The 23,018-nt window shown below is 30.2% G+C and overlaps 1 protein-coding gene across 1 annotated transcript in view; it reads left to right on the top strand.

Moving 5' to 3' along the window:
• LOC143192913 (retinal guanylyl cyclase 2) overlaps positions 1 to 23,018 on the top strand; it is a 190,139-nt gene that overhangs the window by 103,638 nt on the left and 63,483 nt on the right. The window contains exons 11-12 of the mRNA XM_076398735.1: positions 805 to 964; positions 18,352 to 18,501. Of these exons, the coding sequence (XP_076254850.1) occupies positions 805 to 964; positions 18,352 to 18,501 (310 nt within the window). The remainder of the gene's footprint in view (positions 1 to 804; positions 965 to 18,351; positions 18,502 to 23,018) is intronic.

A 23,018-nucleotide genomic window follows, 5' to 3' on the forward strand; every position in this document is an offset into this window, starting at 1 on the left:
AATGAATATTTGTTCAATAATCAGTGATGAAAAATTAATTGCATACGATGATACTCTGTGTAAAGGTTGGTTGATAATGCACGAAAAAGCTTCAGAAATGGGCTAAAATACAGCGTTAATACTAAGAAAGGTGATGCTAAACATTTTATGGATTTAAAAAAGAATTAGTTATCACAAGCTGCTGGAAATGATGAATTAGATTCATTACTATTAAAAACGAATACACATGAAGCAGGGAAATAAATCAATAAAATAATGAATTGATCAATAGGAAAGGTACTGTCTTTCATAATGATGCTAGACCACGCACATTTTTAGTGATTCGATACAATTGAGAAAAACTGGCCATCGCATAGCCTTGCTCCGTTCTTTTATCGTTTGTTTCGTACAAATCTATACTTGATTCAGAAATCTCAGAAGTTCGAGAGTTTGGGAATTATGGTTTTATCAGAAAAGTAGTAATAGGTCATCGGTCAACACAGTATCTATATCACTTGTAGCGTTTAAAATTTATATGAATAAATTCGTTGTGAAAAACATAGAAAATTAAATTACTTTTTCTCCAAACCAATATGTGATAATTAATACCATTTGTTATCTGAACAGCGTATCAGATAACTGCACACGTTTTCCTTAATACGTGATATAATTATAATATTAGACTAATGCTTATTTTATATTTTAATTTTGGTAAGAACATTTTTTGGGAAAAGGCGAGTGTGTCTTCCTGAATTTTAATAGGAAATTTGTTTTTTGAATATGCTTTTAGCCAGAAAAGTTAAGTAAAAGAAATTGTTGTTTCAGGGCATGAAATACCTTCATTCGACGCAGATTAGAGTTCACGGTTATCTAACCTCCAGAAATTGCGTAATTGACGCCCGATGGGTCCTGAAAATTACGGATTACGGCTTGCCGTCATTTTTTGAGGCACAAGGGATCCAAGCGCCTACGAAAACAGCTAGAGGTAAATTTATTTGAATTATTAATGAGTACGTTATTTTTAATTTATTAATTGATGAATATATTGTAAGATATGTATGAACGTATACTTATGTTTATGAAAATGAACAAATTTCTATTGTCAAACTATTATTTTAAGACTGAGGATCTTTAAACAGACACGTGGTTGCTTGTTATAACGGAATAACAAAGTACCGTGCCAGTTTGACAATGATGCGATATTTTCAGCAATTTTAACAAAGCGGACTTGTGAATTAATGGTTTAGCAGCGCGATAAAAAGTTTTTGTGTAATATGCAACATATAGTCTACAAAGTGTTTTTTTGGGTTGGAGGCTATATTATATTGTTCCGGTAGGTTTACCACATTTATATTCACATAGGCTATAATTTTCACTATAAACTTTTTGTATAAGGGTTTTCAGAAATGACAGGTTGATGTTGAAATAGAACATAACAAGCTATTCGATTTGAATATGACTCAACGTTACTCAAGTTTCGATCGCGTCTTCTCACTTCGGTGGAATGAAGCAACAGCTTAGCTTATGTTGACTTTAGAGAATCATTTGATTACAACTTATTGGAATGGGTCTGCGGCTTTAGAAACCCTGGAAGAGAGTCTAGCGATATTCAATAGCACTAAGAGATGTTCTCAAATGGTTCATAATGAATGTACATTTCTGAAATCATGCTGGTATTCCGCATCCAAGTTTTTATGCCCATTCTCTACTGAAAATGGCGTATGAAAAACGCATAGAAGAATAGATGTTTCATTTGTAATATTATGTTTGCTAAAAAGGAAGCTTGTACAGCCAATTTGTCCTTATAATGATGCCGGGTACATACTTCTTCAATCTGGAAAAAATATAATTAAAATTATTCTATTAAAAATATTCTTTAGTTATTAAAGTTTTCGATATATTTTTTTTCATTACATTTCAATTCAATTCATCACAATATTTTTTTAATTATTAGCTCATATGCATTAGATGCAATTGAATGTCTATCTACCATCTTATCATTCCTCCACGTTTATTTGAACATTCAATTTCAATTGTTGTAGCTTTTCGTTTAACCATGACATTTTTTTGTCTGTTATACTGTAATTATATTATCGATTTTATATCATTGTGTACGTTTGTATATACGTTTTAATTGAGATTGATTGGAAACGATTTTATTAGACATTAAGGTTGAACTAAATATGTCGACTTTTAACAAAACTGTGGGCTTATAGCACGACATTTCGGAACTAATAAGTTTTTATGTTCAAAAATGTTTCTTTTACCCAAACGTATAATATTTTTGTTAATGTTAAATAAATATTGGTTTGCAAATATTTTTTATTACTTCTCGGCCTTTTCCAGGCCCTGGTTTAATTGATTTGCTTGTTTATATATATATATATATTTCCAAGACTGGGGCATTACGTCCTGTAAATGCATAAATCCTCCTGTAAATGATTTAGCTCTATTTTACTTAACGGGCGTCCTATTTGATTTCATATATTTTCAATTTGATTTAAACTTGGACCTTTGGCGATATTTTTGAAGTCACTTTCGTACTGGCATTTCCAACTCTTAGGTAAGTTATCTTCAACATATATTAGTCACCAATAGTATTAGTGTATTAGGTGCTAAGGTCGAAGTTCGTCGAACTTATTGACGATTATATGCGGCGATAAGGATCCAGAATTTCTATAGCATATTGTGTCTGACAACGAAAAGTAGATATACTGCAACAATTCCAAGCCCAAAACATCATAGGTTAGTACAGTAGAAACATCCATATCGACATCATATGCATGATCATAAAATCTTGCTGTGTATATGGTGCGATCATCATGATGTAGTGTCCTACAAGCTGTTAAATCCAGATGAAATTTTTACAATAGATGTCTACCGACGTCAATTGTATGGATGTAAAAGGATCAGCAATGGCCGGAATAAACCTAAAGTCGTCCTCTTACTGACAACGTTCGACCGTACGTTGCGATTGAGAAGAGTTCTGAGGAATTATTTCAGCTTGAATAGGAAATTCTGCCGCCACCAGCATTTTCATCAGATATAGCATGTTTTCATTACCACTTGTTAATATATCGATGCAATATAGCCTGTCTCGCACACGGTTTTGAAATGCTGAAGGCCGAAAATTGATAATCACAACCAATATCTTTCTTTCCTGCACGGTTTAGCTATGATGCTAGGAAGATAGGAAAAAGGTAAACAAAATCAAGGAACATATTTTGATTAATGAGTGATGTATCAATTTTTTCAATATATAGGTTTTCAATGTGAAAAATTAAACAAAAGACATGCAAGCATCTAATAACCTTTAAAATTCACTGTTTCTCATTTGTTGTGAAGTTTGTCTATTGATTTTTAAAATCTTGGGTATCATTGCTGAACATTTACCGTGAACAGAATTTATTGTTCATATAAACGTCAACCAATGATGTAACTGTCATTGAAATTGATGAGTTTTCATTTTATATGCCAGTAATAGATAATAAAAAGGAGTTGTTTTAAGGTTTTGCAGGTTTAAATATTCCAGCTAAGATTACTGATTTTGTAGAAATTGCATTTATTTGTAACATTGCAATTAGTATTTAGTTCAATAGTGTCTTGATAAATTCTGCTCGTATAACAAGTAGCGAATCTAAGAATACCTGAAGATGGCGGATGTGATTCTATCGAAACTTCGTCTTGAGAACTGTCAAGAATCATACGCGGATGAAAACCCGAAAATACATAGGCACTTGTAATTTTTTCAATTCTAGTTATTTAACATATCTTCATTTATCTGCTATTTAGGACCAGAACATAAAATAAAATTAGGATTTAATTAAAGTCGAATGCTAAAAACATTTATGCTAATGGAATCTCCGTGGTACGTAAACGTTCACGATACATTAAATGGGATTGTATAGAAATTTTCAAAGGATTATATCAAATTTTCTAGGGTTCCAGATTTCCATATAATGAATATCTCACATAAAGGCTAAATAAATTAATTTGTTATTTCTACTTTGCTAAGCACCATTGTCGGGATTATAATAGTAAAAGACAATAAAATATTTGTAACTGTTTAAGGCAAAATACGTACAGAAACATTTTCAGTTTCAAAAGCATATGTGAATTTATTAATTAATAAATAATAAATGCAGTTCGTTTATTAAGGGATGAACAATTTCGTTTATTAAGGGATTTTCCTAGCCAAAACTATTTATTCATCAGTAGAAGACTTGAAAATTGTCATGTCTGAAATGCTCATTACTCATTACATTTTTTTACATAAAATAAATAATTTTTTGTTGTTTTATTGACCATAAACATCTGTTTAGCTTTCTTAAAATTCTAGAATTATAGACCCAGTGATAATTACTTAATTTTTATTGACAAAATATTTTTTTTTTATTACTCTTCGTGAGTCCACAATCTGTCCTATTGGCAATAAGTATTTCTTATGTCTATATTATATATACATGGCATGTAGAAAATGTTTTTTTTATTACTCTTCGTGAGTCCACAATCTGCTCTATTGGCAATAAGTATTTCTTATGTATATATTATATATACATGGCATGTAGAAAATGTTTTTTTTATTACTCTTCGTGAGTCCACAATCTGCTCTATTGGCAATAAGTATTTCTTATGTATATATTATATATACATGGCATGTAGAAAATCACTTCATTAAGCAATCTTCTGTATAAAATATTATCTTAATTAATTAGTTTTATTCTAAAGCTTATTCTAAAGTCTACATATGTCCAGTAATCAGATGTCATTTATTATTTGTTGATTAAATTGGGAGGATCAACAAAAAAAAACAAAATTCTTGATTTTGGATTTAGAAAGATCAATAATTAGATCATCTTTGAACAAAATATTCTATTTAAACTTTAATCAGATGTCAATAAGCAGAATTAAAATCCTAATTTAAAATTTAATATAAATTAAAAGAAAACCAAAATAAATCAACTATAATGGTTAGTAGTTAAAGAGACTGATTTTTCAGCCAATCATAAAGCCTATTGGGATCTATGGGGTGCAAACAAAAACTTTTGCACCAAGCAAACTTGGTTGCACTAAAAATTCAAATCAACTAGTCATCCAACGCTGCCAAAACAAAATTCTTCGAGTAATTACCAATGCCTATCGCTACATAATCAACGAAGAACTGTACTATGGCCTGGAAATGAAATGGATTTGCGAAGTTATCCGAGATTTCGTATTAAAACATGAAATAAGATTACTAAATCATACTAACGTGGAAGCAATACAACTAGTGGACAATGGGCAGGAAATCAGTAGATTGAAGGGAACAAAAGCATACGAACTTATATAAAGTGTATACCTTTAGTGTAACAGGTCAATTGAAAAGTGCGCGGCATGACACATAGATGGCGCTACTAAAATTAAATCCATATATTTTTTAGTTAGCTCTACCCCTCAAAAGAAACGCGTATAAATTTGAGAGCTGTTGGATCATTAGTTTGTGAATTATAGCATTTTGAGAAAAGCGACTTTTGTTATTGTGAAAAAAAATGGAAAACAAGGATTTTCGCGTTTTGATAAAATATTGCTTTTTGAAAGGAAGAATAGAGTTGAAGCAAAAACTTTTAAAAAGTTTTCCGGCCCTATCAGTGATTGATATGCTAAGTTTAGACGTGGTGAAATGAACACCGAAGACGGTGAAAGCAGTGGATGCCCAAAAGAGGTTGTTACCGACGAAAACATTTAAATAATCCTCAAAATGATTTTGAATGACCATAAATTGAAATTGAATGAAATAGCAGACATTCTAAAGATATCAACTGAACATGTACATCATATTATTCACGAATATTTGGTTGTGAGGCAGTTCTGAGCAAAGTGGGTGCCACGCGAGCTCACTTTTGGCCAAAAACAACGACGAGTTGATGATTCGGAGCAGTGTTTGAAGATGATCAAACGTAGTAAACCCGGGTTTCTCCGTCGTTATATTACAATGGTTGAAACATGGCTCCATCATTAGAAGGGAATTATGTTGAATAAAAAAACCTAAATTTTGCCAAAAAATGTGTTTTACTATAGTAGGCCAAGGACTTTTGATTGACCTGTTAAACTATAGCTTAAATTATTATAATCTTATAATTGAGGAATGCATATTGATGTAGTTATCTCGCACTCACCTTGCTTGTGAATAAATCCAAGTATAAATAAAATTTAGTATTAATTAATTTATAATTAAGATTGTACTTATAACATCTAATAAAGATGTTGTAAACGGAAATTAAAAGAAAACCGTGGAACCCAAGAATAAGCTTATTAGCTCGAACTTTTGATTCAATTAATGCTTATTTTAAAGTATGCCTACGTTTGATGTATTTTTATTTAATGCACTGTCAATTAATATAATATGGATACTTAAAAAATACCTCAATGACAATTTATTTTAAACTAGCAGTTAAAAATAAAAATATTTTTGTAATAAATACGCAACGTATGTTTGTTACATATTGCTTTGGTGTATTTTCTATTATTTGTAAGTAAAATACTTAAACTTTCCTATATAAATAATCCAATTAAATCAGGAATCGATAAAAGTTCTCCAAGCATGAAAAACATGATTTTTTTAGAATATTAATTTTTAGTAACACTGATAGATGTTTCTCTAGCAATCTTACAATATTGAGATTTAAGCGCATCTTATTTACTAGAGTGCTGTAGTAACAGCTGTAAACATTTCAGGGTCCCTTGTTTACGGTTTTCACAAAGCCTTAATTAAGTTATCGACGTAAAGTAAATAAATTGTCAGATTTAATTTATAATACATAGCCTTAGACCCCCATAATACTTTATTATATCTTCTTTGTTAAGAATATTTTGTGCTAATAAATATTTTACGGAAAAACAAATAGGGTACTAAACGCACAGTTTAACGCATTTGTACAAAATACGCCATGGCAACTTGTATTTATGGTGCCTATTAAAGGCCACTCTGTCTCCTCCTAACAATAGCAAATAAATCCCTTTCCGTAATTTAGGCCCAGCGCAGTTTCTTTGGAGAATAATTAATTCCCCAGCCAGTTTAATACCGCTAGAGATTAATCTTCATTGCCACTTATTTAAATTATTTACAGCCGGATTGTAATATGAACCGATAAAGGGTTTATCTAAAAATTATAACAATAAATTGAGAGACTCGGATAATAGAACTAGTAAAAACATCATCTTTGGCGCAACATGTCGGAGCTATTTTACATATGATTGGTTTTGACAACCAAAAAATAGCCAATATAATGCAGAAATGAAAATAAAAATTCTACGGGAAGCAATAGAAATGACAAGACAAGAATCTCAATACAAGAGACGCGCACAGTGCCTTCTCACATATTGGAATTTCCTGCGCTTCAAAGTCGTGTTAATTGAGTGGTACAACACTATACAGGAATTCAAGTGAAATAAAATTAATAAGTGCTATTAACTATTACATTGGTGATACTGCTAAAGTATATGAAGCGTAGTAAACAACATAAGAGACCCGCTCAGCTTGTGTAAGGAGAAACAGAAACAAGAAGAACAAGACCTTAAAATTACAGAGTTTTGTCAAATCCATAATGCATGAAAACTCGGAAAATTTTCCCAATAATTTTAATTAAGTCCATCCTTACGTACCTTTCAGCGTCTCGAATTTTTATTTTAAAACGGTTTACCTAGAACAACCATAAATTTATTTGTAATAATTATATTTTAGTCGCCTTTTTAACAAACTTTTTACGCCTTTTTAACAAAAAAACTCTACACTGACCTGTGTTTATGTGGACTTGATCTAATGCTTAAAACACGGGTTTCGAATCTACTACCGCCTGGCCAATAATTTAAAGGCCATCCTAGAAGACAACTGGTTTTACTCAGCCTGGTTACCAGTGTGACTGGGATGGATTTGTTGTTTCTTCGGATCACTGTTGCCTAGATCCATTTGCAATTATGATCATAAGCATTAAGGTATGGTTGTACATATCTTGGGGATTCGAACCCGTGTCTATCGCAGTATTAGGAACACTCACTATAATTCATTCAGTGACAATACAACTTTTCCTTGTGTGATCTTCCCGGTTATGGATGAGATGAAGCTCCGCTTTGTGTTTCTACGCGAACCTTTTGATGTCTTTTTTAACTGCGTCGATTTTGCATGCATTGCAAGTTACATAACACCTTGTATAGATATATTTGTTTTTTTTTACATCGCTACACCTAAGATACATACTTGAGACATCATACTTAAGTTTAAGACCGGATGATTTTGTAAGAATTATATCGGTTAAATTGTTAGAAACAAATTGAAGCTATTTTCATTCGACATTGTTTGTCCAAATCTGTTATTTGATCGCTAGTTGCCTGAGGCATTTTCCGGGAATACAGCTACCGCACTATCCTTTACTAATATAGATTTCATTATAATCAGATTTCTTTCACTTCCGAATGTTGATCTTCATGTTTAATTTTGAAAAGTATGTTAGAGGTGTGGGATGTTAGTATATCTACACATTATTTTAGTAGTATTGTTTAATTTATATATCAAACTTTATCGAAAGCTTATATTAGGCCTAGAAATACCGTAGAGCTTATTTGATTTTTCTCCCAGAAACTTTCAATGACAATTTATATAGACTGTTTTTTTTAGTTCCAAACTAATTTTATTACTGGTCTTAATCTGGTTTTAATTTTAAGTAATATTTTCTGAAAATTTTTCGAAATAATTTGTAGAGTGTTTTTAATTTGACATATTTTTTTATTAGGCTTCTGCATCTTAATTATTTCTTGAATCTTGCAATATTTTGATACATTTTGCATCTAAATATTGGGTTAAGTAGGTTGATAAGTTTTACTATAGGTTTTATAGGTAGTTTTATGGACCGTGTTTTTTGGTTTCAGATTTATTTTCATCTCACTAGATAACTTGTTTGGGTAGTACTTTAGGACTCTAAATTTATATTATTATTTACATTAATTAAATGTTCCGCAAAATCATCGGCTTTTTGTATCTGGCTCATAGTCAATTGTTGCTTCTTATTGTCGGGATATATGTTACAGATCTCTTACCAATATAATAATATAATATAATAACAATATAATAATATGGTTTTGTTAACAATGATGTCATCTATATTTCAGACTTTAGTCTCAGTGAGGGATATGTTATAGGAGTTAGAAAGAAAATAAGAGGAAGAAAAAAAGGAAATATTATGGCTTAATGAAAGGTGCAGGAATGGCAGGAGTACATATTAATTATGCATGTACATCTGAAGTTCGTTTAGAAACTTTTTTCATTTTGAATGGAGAGTATCTCATATAATATTCAAAAACTAATGAAAATGTTACCAGAAGAATCTAATAGTTATACTAATAGTTACGCTATCTACATTATAGTTTTGTATACGAGTTATATCGCGTGACTAACACTTGCCTGGTATATTTATGTTTCATTTAATGGTGTGATGAGTAAAACGTTTAGAAATAGAGGTTTGATTTATATTAAATAGCTTAATAAATAACCCATAAATTAGTCTTAGAGGATTTTTTAAAATTTGAAGCTTTATTCTGAAAGTCTACTCAAAGCATTGCCAATCGATAGCTGCTACTTGTTTCCATATTTTTACATTTTACGGATACCATCTCGTTCGATCATCAAGGATGATGTATCTTTTGATGCTATCCACGAATCAACTTTTTTAAACAAATTTATAAGAAGTCAAAAGCTGCTCAGACACATTACGACTCATGTCGAACAAGTAGTAATTAGAAGGAGCATGGTCTGGAGAAAACAGTTGGTGAGGTAGCACTTTCCATTTTAATTTTTTCAAGTATGTTTTCAAGAGTTTTGCAACATGTAGTCGAGTGCTCTCATGTTGAAAAATAACACTGTTTCATTTTCGCTCGTATACCGGCAGTTTTTCGCATAGTGCTTGGCCCAAACGCATCAATTGTAGTCGATAGAGATCCCCATTGATAGTTTCATTGAGTAATGCCTTCAAATACTTCTCTTCAAATTTGTTTGGCTGCGCAGAACGTTCTTTAACTTATGTCAATATCACCACTTTTAAAATGTCGAAACCAGCATTCAACATCGATGAAGCACCATTGCCACATGCTTTACACAACATTCGATGACCTTCAGGTGCCTTTTTCCTCATTTTTAATGCTCTGAAAAACATTATTTTTCACACTTCGACTAAATGGCACACATTAAAAAGTGAAAACTAAGACATGAAGTTGGTTACAAAGGTACCCAATACGACTCAATACACAGTAAAATGATTTGTTGTAAATCATTTAGCATTAATTTATAGACCTTATAGAATAAGGTCGACTTGGTAGTATCATTCTGTTCTGCCGTTCAACAAGTTGCCACTTCTTTCCGCAAAATAAAATAGTTTGTTAAAGCAAAATAAAATGTTTTGAGTTTTAAACCCTTCATTTTATAACATACGTACCAATAATACCAATAAGTTTGTCAACAAAAATACCTTACAGTTTATAAAATATCGATATACACTTTTTAATTTTTTCGTACAAAATATTTTCTCATAAATAAAATAGTCATCTTAAATCAGTTTTTTATTGAGTTAAAATGAACATATTCATATATTATAATATGTTTTATTACATTATTGAAATGTTTTAATAATACTTTTTGAAAAAAAAACTTTTATTCTTATTCGAACAAAAAATAAAAACAGAATATATTACTTTATAATTTTTCCCTCAGAAACTCCCAAATTACTTATCCCATAGGGATATCCTGGGACCGAGATATTCTAAAGAGATTCGATTGCACATTAAGTTTCTTTTCGAGAAGTTTAGACCGAAAAATACTGCGGAAAGTATGATAAAATTTCCTTCGTGACCTAGAAATAAAGAAATTGCTCTTTCGACTTTTTAGGCAGAATAAATTTGGTTCAGAATAAATGTGGATGTCGTGAATAAATCAGACACCGAAAGTGGAAGTGTTTCCTTTTAAAAAGTGCCTATTTTGAGAACTAAATCAAACTGATTGTGTTTTTGGTTACGAAGCATTTCGTAAATTTCAGACATTTTAAGCAGTCAGTGAAATATAATTTAAAAATACGTTTACTAGAAGAATATATAACAAATAAAATTTCAAATAGGTCCATGTCTGTTTTTATTAATAATTATTGAATATATCTGTCAATTTAAAAAAAAATAAATTCAAGATTTTTTGTGAATAAGCAAATATTGTTTCTTAAAGATTTTCCATTGTTTTCTACAACCTCATTTCATTTTGTTGGCAGCATTTTAACCCAGAAAAAAGTGTATGTCTGTTGAGGGTTTTAACAAGTCGATTCGTTTTCCGACGTCTACATAAAATTGGAGTTCAACCAGATTGTGTGGTTTTGAACAGATAGAGATATCCGAAAACCAGTATTTCTAAATTTTTTGTTCGTTTGTTGTCAGATACTTGTTGAAACTAATCCTGTAATTTTAGTAATGTTTTCGTGTGTGCTTTCTCCCCTATATATGAATAAGAAAACTGGCATTGATTTTAATACTATTAATTTAAACTACTGAGGCTATAGTAACAAATACCAGGTAAATAGGTTTATGAATTATAGGTAATTTAGTGGATACCTATAGAATTGGTTGGCTTGATTGTATAATGTGAAAATGTTTCCATACATAACTTCTTCGAACTCCAGGAGAACGGAGATTCCATTTTAACATGAAAATGACTTGTTACATTTAGACCATATATGCTTTGTTAGCAAAAGTGACGAAAATCTTCTGTTCCGAATTTACCATGTATCTGGCTCAACGACTCGTGGACTAGTTGGCTCAAGGTCCTGTTCCAAATATTCTGTAGTTTATGACCTGAGATTGGTTTTTTGGTCGCAGGTTATTTAGTTTATTAGTAATTTATTTAGGTTATTATTGTTTCGTTTTATCTTGACAACTTAGGCTCCTACCGTTATTTATTGTTTGTTTATGTAAACACGGTGTAGTCCAACATCATATATCATATAATACTACATAGCACAAAATTGGAGCCCAGGTTTTTTGTTATTTTTGTAGACAGTGGGACCCGTAAACTTAAGACTTAATTAAATCTATATTGTATTTTTATTATTGCTTCATTGCTATCAATTGTTTTTAAATCAAAACACTGTTAAGTTTTTTGTTTAGTATGAAATGTCGCCGCTAGAACTAAATTGTTGTGATCTCTTCGGCGTTTTCCACAAATGTCGCTTGTGCATTGGAGACAAAATCGACCACCTGTGGTGTACCGATTTCCCTATGGATTAGTACGTAAACCTGAGGGCCTTCAAGATTCTTAACAGTATAATATTTAATCTTATCAGCAGATATCTTAGTAATACTGGTGAGACAAAGCTATACCTCACTTGGGACTCGTAAAATAGCACGAATCTGAATAGGTCCTGGTATAGCAATAGTTTGGATGTAGCGAAGAGGTAGATGGAATGATAAGCACCATTATCATTATATATCGCTGGTTGAATCATTACGGACTATTGAAATCGTGGAAGTCTAAAATCAATATACTAGGGATGGGGATTTTTTTGAATTAACAACTTGGAGGCTTGGATATCGCCGGTGCATATACAGATTGACTAGGGCCATGGCTAGATGAGAAACTTGATGGAGTCTGATCTTTAGTTTCTTCTTGGATGATCATTTTACATTAACCTTGACGACGAACCATTGGTTTTTTGTATTGGACTTAAGTCAAAGCGCTTATTTGGTAGAATATTTTGATCCTTGAAAACCTGCAAAAGAACATGGGGAATTGTAGAACCTGTAGTTACATGAATGGGATGATTTTGCACTTTTCTGTGGATTTATAATGATATGAGCATGATATATTGAATAACTGCGCTAGTACTTCAATAGGGAGAATTTTAAACTCTCTAACAGTAATCTATTAGGGCCAGGTACTTTTTTGCATCATGCATTTTTTTTGTAATAATTTTTGGACAAAGAGAATTTGCTTCACCGATTATTAAAAAGGCTTTTTCATTTTCCGCTAAATATTCTATACGAATTCAGGTAGGTTGTATTGGCGAATAGTCCAACAAGCTTTTCACAGCTTTTTCTCCTAGTATTTTCGAAATTAGCACGTGATTAGATAGTTACATATATTTTTATTCGCTATTCCTGTTTCACATTTGTTAAATGTTTTCAATACATAAATGTGTCCTTGCTGGCTGGATGGATAACGTTCACTTGTAGATTTACTAAGACTCGGATGCTTAAATTCAACAGACCTTCTCGAAATTAACTTACTTAAGATTTCAGCCTTGATTAACATAATTATAAATAAATATGTAATAGCAATAAATGCTAATAATAATAATGTTTAATACTAATGGCGACTATATTTTCATGCCATTTCAATTTTTTAGTATAATATAATTTAATTTTTTTATAAAAAAATCTTTTTTTGATATTTCATTATGTATCCTGTTATTAATCATGTCTTTTCTGAGTGTCTATTTTTGCTTCTACAGCTTCAGAACCAAAATAGTCATTTCTTAGCCTCTTCTCATGTAGTTTTCAATTTAATTATTTCAATCAATTTTAAATAACATTTAAAGTTGATTCAAAATGTTTCCTTGTTAGTAATACGGCACCCATTGTGTACACATCTTTTTAACGTTTCTCTAAATTATATTCTGCACTTTTTGCATTGTTACATATTCAGTGTTTTATATTACTCACGTGCAAAGCGTTGTTTTTGAAGAAGCATGTTCGCCTAAAATATTATTTTTTCGATAGAAATTTCAATAACCTTTTTTTCACAAAGAATGTAATGCGCAACGATCAATCTTCTTACGTCATATAATATATATAGCAAAAAATGCATTGACAGATCAAAATGAAAATTTGGTGATATTTCTGAATTTTTAGTTCTATTTTGACAAATAATTGGGCGAACTTGTCATATCCAATATATCAAATATTTCCAAGAACCAATTTGTAACACTTATTTCCTTGGTCTCCCTTGGTGGATAAATTCTTTTATTTAACTTAAGAAAAATACATTTATGATGAGAAATCTTTATAAAAAATTAACTATTGACTATCAATATTCGTATTTAGTTTTCCAGTTTACATAATGTTAAAATAGGTCTACATAACAAAGATTTACTTTTTCAAAAAAGGGAAACGTTGAAATATCTTGTAATAGAATAGATTTGCATTTTTAGATAATATTAAATAATTAATATAATAGAAAAATGTTTATTTGATTATATTCCTTGGCTTGTCAAAATTTTCCATGACAATTTTGCATGCATTTCATTGCATAAACATTTGAGTTGAAATAATCCTATTCTAAAAAATTACGACCAAGGAATGCTCTATACGGCATGATACGTTCTTGTTATAATTATACGGCATGATACGTTCTTGTTATAATTATGATTGTACTGACGCTATCGTTATTAGCTAATATATGTAGAAAGAGTTCCGGCCAATAATTATTAGCAAGTTTCTAAATATGCCAATTTCATGTATCCATTAATTCTAATTCTATATAGATATAGTTATAATCAAGATTAGAATAACCTACTAAATTAGATATAATAACTCACAAAAATATCGATATTTTGAAAAATATCGGCGAGTACAAAATGACGATACTTATTTTAAACAATTCGAAAAACATATCGGCATCCTTAGTCTAAAGTACCAACTTCTGTGAAACTGTTTCTGTTTGGGATTATTAATATCGAACAAATGACAGAAAATTCCAGAAAATATCGGATTTATAATAAATAATTTAAAAAGATTATTAATAGATAGCATTACAGCAATGGGTTGGCAAATACACCTAATGTGCCGGTTATAACATATAAATTATAAGTAATTATATTAAAGGAACTAAAAACATACTACTTTAACACTTATGTCTTTGGTCTTTCTTGGTGTAAAACGTTTTTATTGAATTAAAAAACACATTTACGGGGATAAATCTTTATAACAACATTGATTTTGTTAACTATTGACTATCAACATTCATCTTTAGTTCTCTAGATTACATAATGTTAAAACAGGTCTACATAACAAGGATATAATTTTTCAAAAATGGGAAAATTTGAAATATATTGTAACGGATTAAATTTACATGTTAGATAATGATCTAATGATAATATCTAATTACAATGTAATTGTAATAATATCTATTGTAATTTTTTTAATCAAAATTTACATCTAACTTTTTTGTTAATTACTTCTAATAAATCTAATTATTGAAAATGTACTCAGTAATTATGAGGTATCATTAAATTTAATTAGCTTATTGTACCCGAAAGGTAATATCCGTAACGCTATGTTCGTATATTTTGAACAAATTGTTAAGCATATAGATTTAACCCAAATTACTAATCTGATATAATCTTAACAAGCTTCCAAATTTATTTCTTGTTTTATGTTCATGAAGTATAAATGGTGGGCTTTAGTATAATGTGCTTTATTGTTTAGAGAGTGAAAATACCTGCGAAATAACTCTAACCGTCCTGACGTCATTAAATTTAGATTATGCTTATAATACTGAAGGAAGCTTAAATTCTCTTTGAGAATATTATTAAAAAATATTAATGTTGCTAATGAGTATAAGAACCTTCAACCTATATAGGGTGTCCCAAAATCTATGTACAACAAAACATTTTTATCAAATAGAAAACATTTTTTTACCTTAAAATTGTATTTTTTGTTGACTCAATAGGTTCATGGCATTATGAATCGATTATGTTCCCTGGTTTGTCAAAGTTTTCCATGACCATTTTGCATGCATTTTATTGCATAAACGTTTGACTTATAATAATCCTATTTTAAAAAGTTACGATCTGTGTACTAAAAAGTTAAATTACATCATTTGGGATGCTAATTCTGTACATCAAAAAGAGAGAATACATGACCAAGGAATGTTCTATATGGCATAATACGTTCTTGTTGACGCTATGCTCGTACTGACGCTATCAGTATTGGCTAATATATGTAGAAAGAGTCCCAACCAATAATTATTAGCAAGTTTCTTTTAGCTCTAAATATGTTAATTTCATATATCCATCAAGTTTAATTCTATATAGATGTAGTTAGATATAGTAGTGGATATAGTTAGAATCAAGTTTAGAATAACTTTGTACAAGAAACCAGTATCCATCTTTTAAAGCCCAACAAACCATTTAACACGTTATTTTCTCATATATTGTTCCAGTTTTGCTACCCTATAGTAAGGATGTCGACCACGGACAAAAATATCGATATTTTAAAAAATATCGGCGATCACAAAATGACGATACTTATTTTTAACAATTAGGAAAACATATTGACATCCTTAGTCTACTGATTAAAAACTAAAAGTCAAACTGTTTCTGTTAGGAATTGCCAATATCGAAAAAACGACAGAAAATTCCAGAAAAATTCGGATTTATAATAAATAATTTAGAATTTAAAAATAATCTAAAAAGATTATTAACAGATAGCATTACAATAATAGTTTAGCAAATACAACTAATGTGCCTGTTATAATATAAAAATTATAACTAGTTATATTAATGGAACCAAAAACTTTCTTACTTTGTTAAAAACACCCAATTACATATAAATTGATAAATTTATTTTCATTAAATAAAATAAAATTATGAATTTAATTTATTGTAAATAAAATTTATTTATTGTTAGATAATTAGTTGAAACTGATGTATTAAATCAGATATTTTTACCTTCTTGTTTTAGCCTCTGATATTTTAGTCTAGCAAAATCCTAGCCACTTGGACGAAGTGGCAGAAGTATTGAAAGTTTGTTGCTAAAATTGCAAAACGTACTTTAAATGTATTACATAGTTCTTAATATTTTTTCAATACTTGAAATCTTGAATTGACACATTAAATATCGCTTGTATTGTCAAAATCAAATGGAATTTTAAATGAAGGAGAATATATGCTATATGCTCACGCATAAATCAATTATGGAAATATGTTTAGTGATTTGTGAAATATGAAAGGTACACGTGGATGTTCTTTTTACATGTTATTGTGACTGGCGATGCAAGAATAAAATTAGCGATGAAAGATACATTTATTCTAACTTCAACTAGAATTACAAAAGTTATACTGAATTTAAATACACCATCAGATTATATTATTGATTGTTGAAATCAGGTGAAACAATTTAAACAATATTATCTTGAATATACTAAAATACACCTATTGTTACAATTTATGGTTATTTATAATAACATCTGTTATAAATAATCTGTAATAATTACTAGACTTAGTAGTTTAGTAGTTCTTATCATTTATAATGAAATATTGTTAAATGTAATTACGAAAGTGAAGTAATGGCTCTTAACGAATAATAGTGAAATTGAACGATATATGTATTGGCCTTGTCGTCAATAACATGCCAGAGGTTTGAATTGATAAGGTGGTTTACGTATGAGAAGGGTGTTCGATTTAGTTGCTACCATGAGTGATTATTTTCCCTCTAGTATAGAAATGACCTGTTCGACAATTATTCATCTTAAACAAATGTCACATTTGTGTAGGATCAGCTACCCAACCGTTATTGTTAACGGGTAACGGGCTTAGAGCAAATAACTTTTAACAGTCGAATAACTTTTCAATGTGGGTTTTCATGCTCTACCACTCCAGAAAATAGTAGGACATATAATATATAATATATAACATATTTTAGAAAGGGTTTAGGAAACAAAAACTATTAATTTACTTTAAAAAACTATTTTATTTATCGTAAAGAAAAGGCGACCGATTGAACAAAGATACAAAGCGGCACTCATGATTCTTATCTATTAGGAAACGGACCAACCCTTCTTACTCCATCACTATTCAGATACTTTTGAAACAGATTATATATATATATATAAATATATATATATATATATATATATATATATATATATATATATATATATATATATATATATTATTCAAACAACTTTATTTAAATTTTATGGGTTACAATTAAATTTAAATTAACTTAAACGTATATTATTGAACAATGATCAACATATGTCATTTTAAAAGGTCACATTTTTCTAATATTTATAGGGAGTATGGAGTAGGAGGAGTTTTTTTTCTTTTTACTTTCAGTTTTTCGCTTTTATAATGTATCAGCTGTGTCCCAGTTCTATGCCTCGACCTTTATTTCACTAATAGCTTGGTTAATAATAAATAAGATCCTTGTAGGCTTCATCCATTTCTCTGCTACAGGAAAGTTTATGTTATTCAAATATTTACATTAACATTAGTATATAAATTTGATATGTATTACATGTAATATTCTACATTAAGTATTTTGGCTATATTTATTATGTTATTTCCATTTTTTTTATTTACGTTGCAGATCTGCTTTGGACATCTCCGGAATTGCTGAGACATAGCAACTTGAGGAAAAAAGGAACCCAGCCCGGTGATGTATATTCGTTTGGGATTATTCTTCAAGAGGTAGTAGTTCGAGGAGAACCATTTTGTATGCTAGCTCTAACACCTGAAGGTAAGCCTAATTAATATTATTGCAGTTTAATTTATTTATTTGAAATAGATTTTTACTGATTAATGATTAGTTTTAATAAGTTAGACTTCTCTCTACGAATTATTTTCTGTATTGCGTGAATCTGATTGGTGTGATTTCTGTGATCTGGTAATCTGAGTTTTGGGAACAGGAAAATATTATAACGCGACGAAATCAGGTGAATATCCAGCTTTCAGGGCAATTCCGATGAGATATTTTTTATATAATTCTTGGTCAGTCTGTGAGCGTGCTAGTTTCCTTGGGTGTATTTTCGGCTTCGTTTGCTTTGTTCGAAGCTATTTTGCAAATGGGCAGTGGGTATCTACTTTTATATCTGTGTCTGAATTTACGCGGTGATATCTTACGATCGACGAAGACAATCGACAAAGTTTTTGCTTTAATTATTATTTCGTGATCATTTGGAAATTCAAAGTGCTTCTGGCAGTTGATATAATAAAATATTTTAAGTAGAGTTGGAGTCTTAAGCTATTCTAAATTGTTCATAATTATTCATTTATTCATATTATATGTATCTGGCATATGAAAATGACTCTCAACATTATTTGATGCTAAACTCATATATTTAATCCGTGTTGCAAGAGTCATTTTAGTTTACGAGTTCATGCACGGTGACAGCACTGCACTCTTATAATGGCTCTTAGCTGACGGCGTTGCATTAAATACCATTTGGAACTTGTGTTTGTGCTGTGATTGTACTTCTAAACGTGTAGAAATTCAGATACAACGTGGCGGAGTCGATTCAAAGTTTTTTTTGTTACCATTGTGGATATTATATGCTCGCTAAACCTGTAGAAGATATGCGACAAGACATGTCTGCTATACTACTTGTGAGCTCACAGGACGTTTTATTGTCACGTATTCTTATTAAGCTTAGCCTTATTAAAAACTTTGCCAAAACGTTCGTTTAGATGTACTTAGCCAAGTTTTTTGTCATTTGTCATTTGTCATCATTTGTCAAACCTGATATTCGAAAACTAATGGCCGATGCAAAATTCACAACACGTTTACCACCTGATGAACAACCAGCAGTATTCACAACTTTTTCGGTAACCACAAATGTATTACAAGCACATAATCGACAATTTGTTACAAAAAGACTACAAGTTTGGAGCTCGAATGCCTCTTAAAATCAAGGCAACAGAAATGCCGAGCAAGTAGAGCGGCTAAGGCAATACCAAAGATTTATAGACGAACGCATGATGAGTGATCGAAAAAGTGATTACCATATATGATGAACATGCACGATGAGTGATGAACAATTTCCCAGTAGTTCAAGAGGCTCTGTTCAATATCTGTTCATTTCTGATTTTTACTTTTTAATTCAATAAATGGCCATTATTAGCCAAAAATTCGAGAACTAGAGCGAATTTGAAAAAAGGGCTGTTAATTTGATTTCAGTTTCCCGATTTAGCCTATAAATACCTTTTGGTTGCCTAGGTTTAAAACTGTGTATACATGTGTTGTGTTCAAAGCCACATAAATTCATTTATTCAATTTTCTTTATTACTGTTATCTGATTAATTATTATTTATGAACAAAAAATAATTAAGACAGCATCAATTGTTTTTACTTCTAAACTAAACGGATTTTGTCGCCATCTTAGTATTTTGCTTTAATTTCAACCAAGAAACAGCTTATTTAATGATTTAACATAATATCGGGTATGTTAGGGTTTGCTAATGTAAATATATTTACTTAGTGTGGTTAAAATAAATATACTTGTTATCTATATAATACCCATTTTATAGATCATAGACAAAATGTATATGTACCTGTTATAGCAAAAGTATAATTTAAGTTAATAAGTAAATTTATGATAATAATATATGATATTCTTAATGAAAAGTATTGTGTGGTATTTAATTTCAATATAATTATTGATTATCGTTATTTATAATCTGTAATATTTTTGATTCGATATTTTATTATCTATATATTACGCTCATTAACTTCTCAGTGAAATTATATAAAACATTAAAGCGTACTGGCCTCGACATTTTTCTCAACAAATGTACTATACGTTATTAACTAAAATTATATTATAACAGTATTTGATGAATAAGATAGTTTTAGGGCATATTGAGAACTTGTCATGAAGGATAATAAAGACAGGCCTATTTTTCTTTATGGATTAATATGCAATGTAAGATGATGGAATAGTGTTATTAAAGTTCTTTTGATGTTTTTTTTTCAGAGATTGACATATTCATTTTCCCTTTTTATGACATAAACATAGCTTAACTTTCACGAAATATCGTTGTATTTTTAAATTTTTTTTTTAACGAATTGCCTTTTTCTCATTGATTATTCTACTTTGGATGCTCACTTCAAATCTTAAAAATTCTACATTAACGGAATAATGTTTTTTCCAGAAAAGTATCAATAGATCATTGAAGAAAAATCGAAATATATACCATTGATTAATGTTTGAAATCTATATAAATTATATTTAGTATCAATACCGACATTAAATTTTTCCCCATTGCTTTATGCTAAGTTAATCCAGTATTATGTATATAAATGTGTATTCTATTTATAGATCTATATAAAAATATTGCTTTATATTATTCCTATATGACTATATCTCTATTTTGTATTTATGCCAATGGCACACAATATCAATTGTTATGCTAATAAATATTCCTCATTAATCTTGTGGAATTTGCTTTTGGCCATTTTTGTATAATAAGAATGATTTTAATGTTTTCGTCGCAAAATTAAATGTTTTTTACGTTCTTTATATTCATCTAAGCGTCTATGTAAGTATTTATTGCCGGAAAACCATGACACCTGATGTAAGTAATTTATTTTAATACTAAGTACAATGTGTAATGAATGTATAAATAATGCAATGTAATGAGACTAAATGTAATGAACTGTTATATTGGCGTTATTTTTTTTTGGCTCAATATTACAATATCTAAGGTAGTAGTGTTTTTTTTCTAATTTTTAATAATTCCTAATGCTTGAAATTTCTTTCGTACAGTATTTCAGTATAAGTTTATTGGGATTAAAATTAGTAAAATATAATCCAAACAAGATATTAATTTTTAGACTTATATGGACCTCTTCACAATGTATACAATATCATAGAAAAGGAAGTGTTCATGTTCGCAAATTTATTTTTGTGATTGTTTATAATTGTGAGTGTCAAGAATGCAAAATCTGACCAACTATCCCAGTCATACCAGCAACCACGCGGGGTAAAACCGGATATCTTCTGGGATGATCTCCAAGTTGTCAATCGGTAGGCTCAATGCTGTGGACCGTGGTTCGGAGCCCGCATTAAGCAGTAGTTTTAGTCCACATAGTCTCATATTAGCAAATTGGGGACTCTAAAATTTGTCGGCACAATAATCTATTGCCGTATCATAGTGGAATGCAGCTCGTTCCAGGATCACGGGAGCACTGTGTCTGCGGAATCGCTCAATTTCATTAGGTCATGCTCGCTGTTGTTGTGTTTGATGTGCACCAACTCGTTGCATTCTAAGCCTATCTGCTTGATTGTTACTCTCGGAAGAATACAATTCTCACATATATCTCTCTCGATCTCTTCGCACATTTGGTTCACTGCCGACCTAAGTCGTCTTCTCCTCATCATCGTAAATTGTAATGACTCAAAGTGAGAAAAGTTCTCGCGCACTTAGCAGTAATCCTTCTGGGACGATCTCCAATTTGTCAATCGGTAAGCCCAATGCTATGGACCGTGGTTCGGAGCCCATATTAATCAGTAGTTTCAGTCCAGATAGTTTCATATTGGCAAAATGGGGACTCTAAAATACTTTTAAAAATGGAGCTTTGTTATTCAATTCTGATTTATACTTTTTAAGTTATTGGCAACATTAGCGACGTGTATGAGGAGTTTAGGAATATATATATATATATATATATATATATATATATATATATATATATATATATATATATATATATATTACTGCTTTATAAAAGCAGTCAAAGTACTACAATTGCAAATCGGCAACACTGAATACATCGGAGGTTGAAGGGATAAAAACTAGCGTTGGGAACTAGCGACTGAAAATAGTATTTACTATTTCGGTTCGACTGTTTTTTTTTTCAATTCGTGATGTCAGACGAAGATGTACGAATCCTTTCCTGTATAAATTGTGAGTGAGGAAAGGACGGAGATAATTGCTTGGGGCAGTTAATTTTATATGTGGTTATATTTTCCAACGGTAATATAAGCGAGACGGAGATGTATAACGAACTAACTTTAAAAAAGAAGAGGAAAAAAATAATTACTGAATACTGTTATAATAATAATACATAACGTGCAATTTATAATTTAATTTTAAACGAAGCAGAATTACTTTTATATTTGAATGTTCTGTGGATCTGCAAAAAGAAATGGATTTTTCCATGGAATGGAATAATACCCCACAAATGTTTTATTGTATTTTAATGTGTTAATTGCTCTTTTTAAATAATATACTATAATTAAAATAGACAATACAATA

Source organism: Rhynchophorus ferrugineus, unplaced genomic scaffold (assembly GCF_030347505.1).
Source record: "Rhynchophorus ferrugineus isolate W39M unplaced genomic scaffold, kcgeb_rfMv2 rfM3, whole genome shotgun sequence".
In the NCBI taxonomy this organism is placed as follows: domain Eukaryota; kingdom Metazoa; phylum Arthropoda; class Insecta; order Coleoptera; family Curculionidae; genus Rhynchophorus; species Rhynchophorus ferrugineus.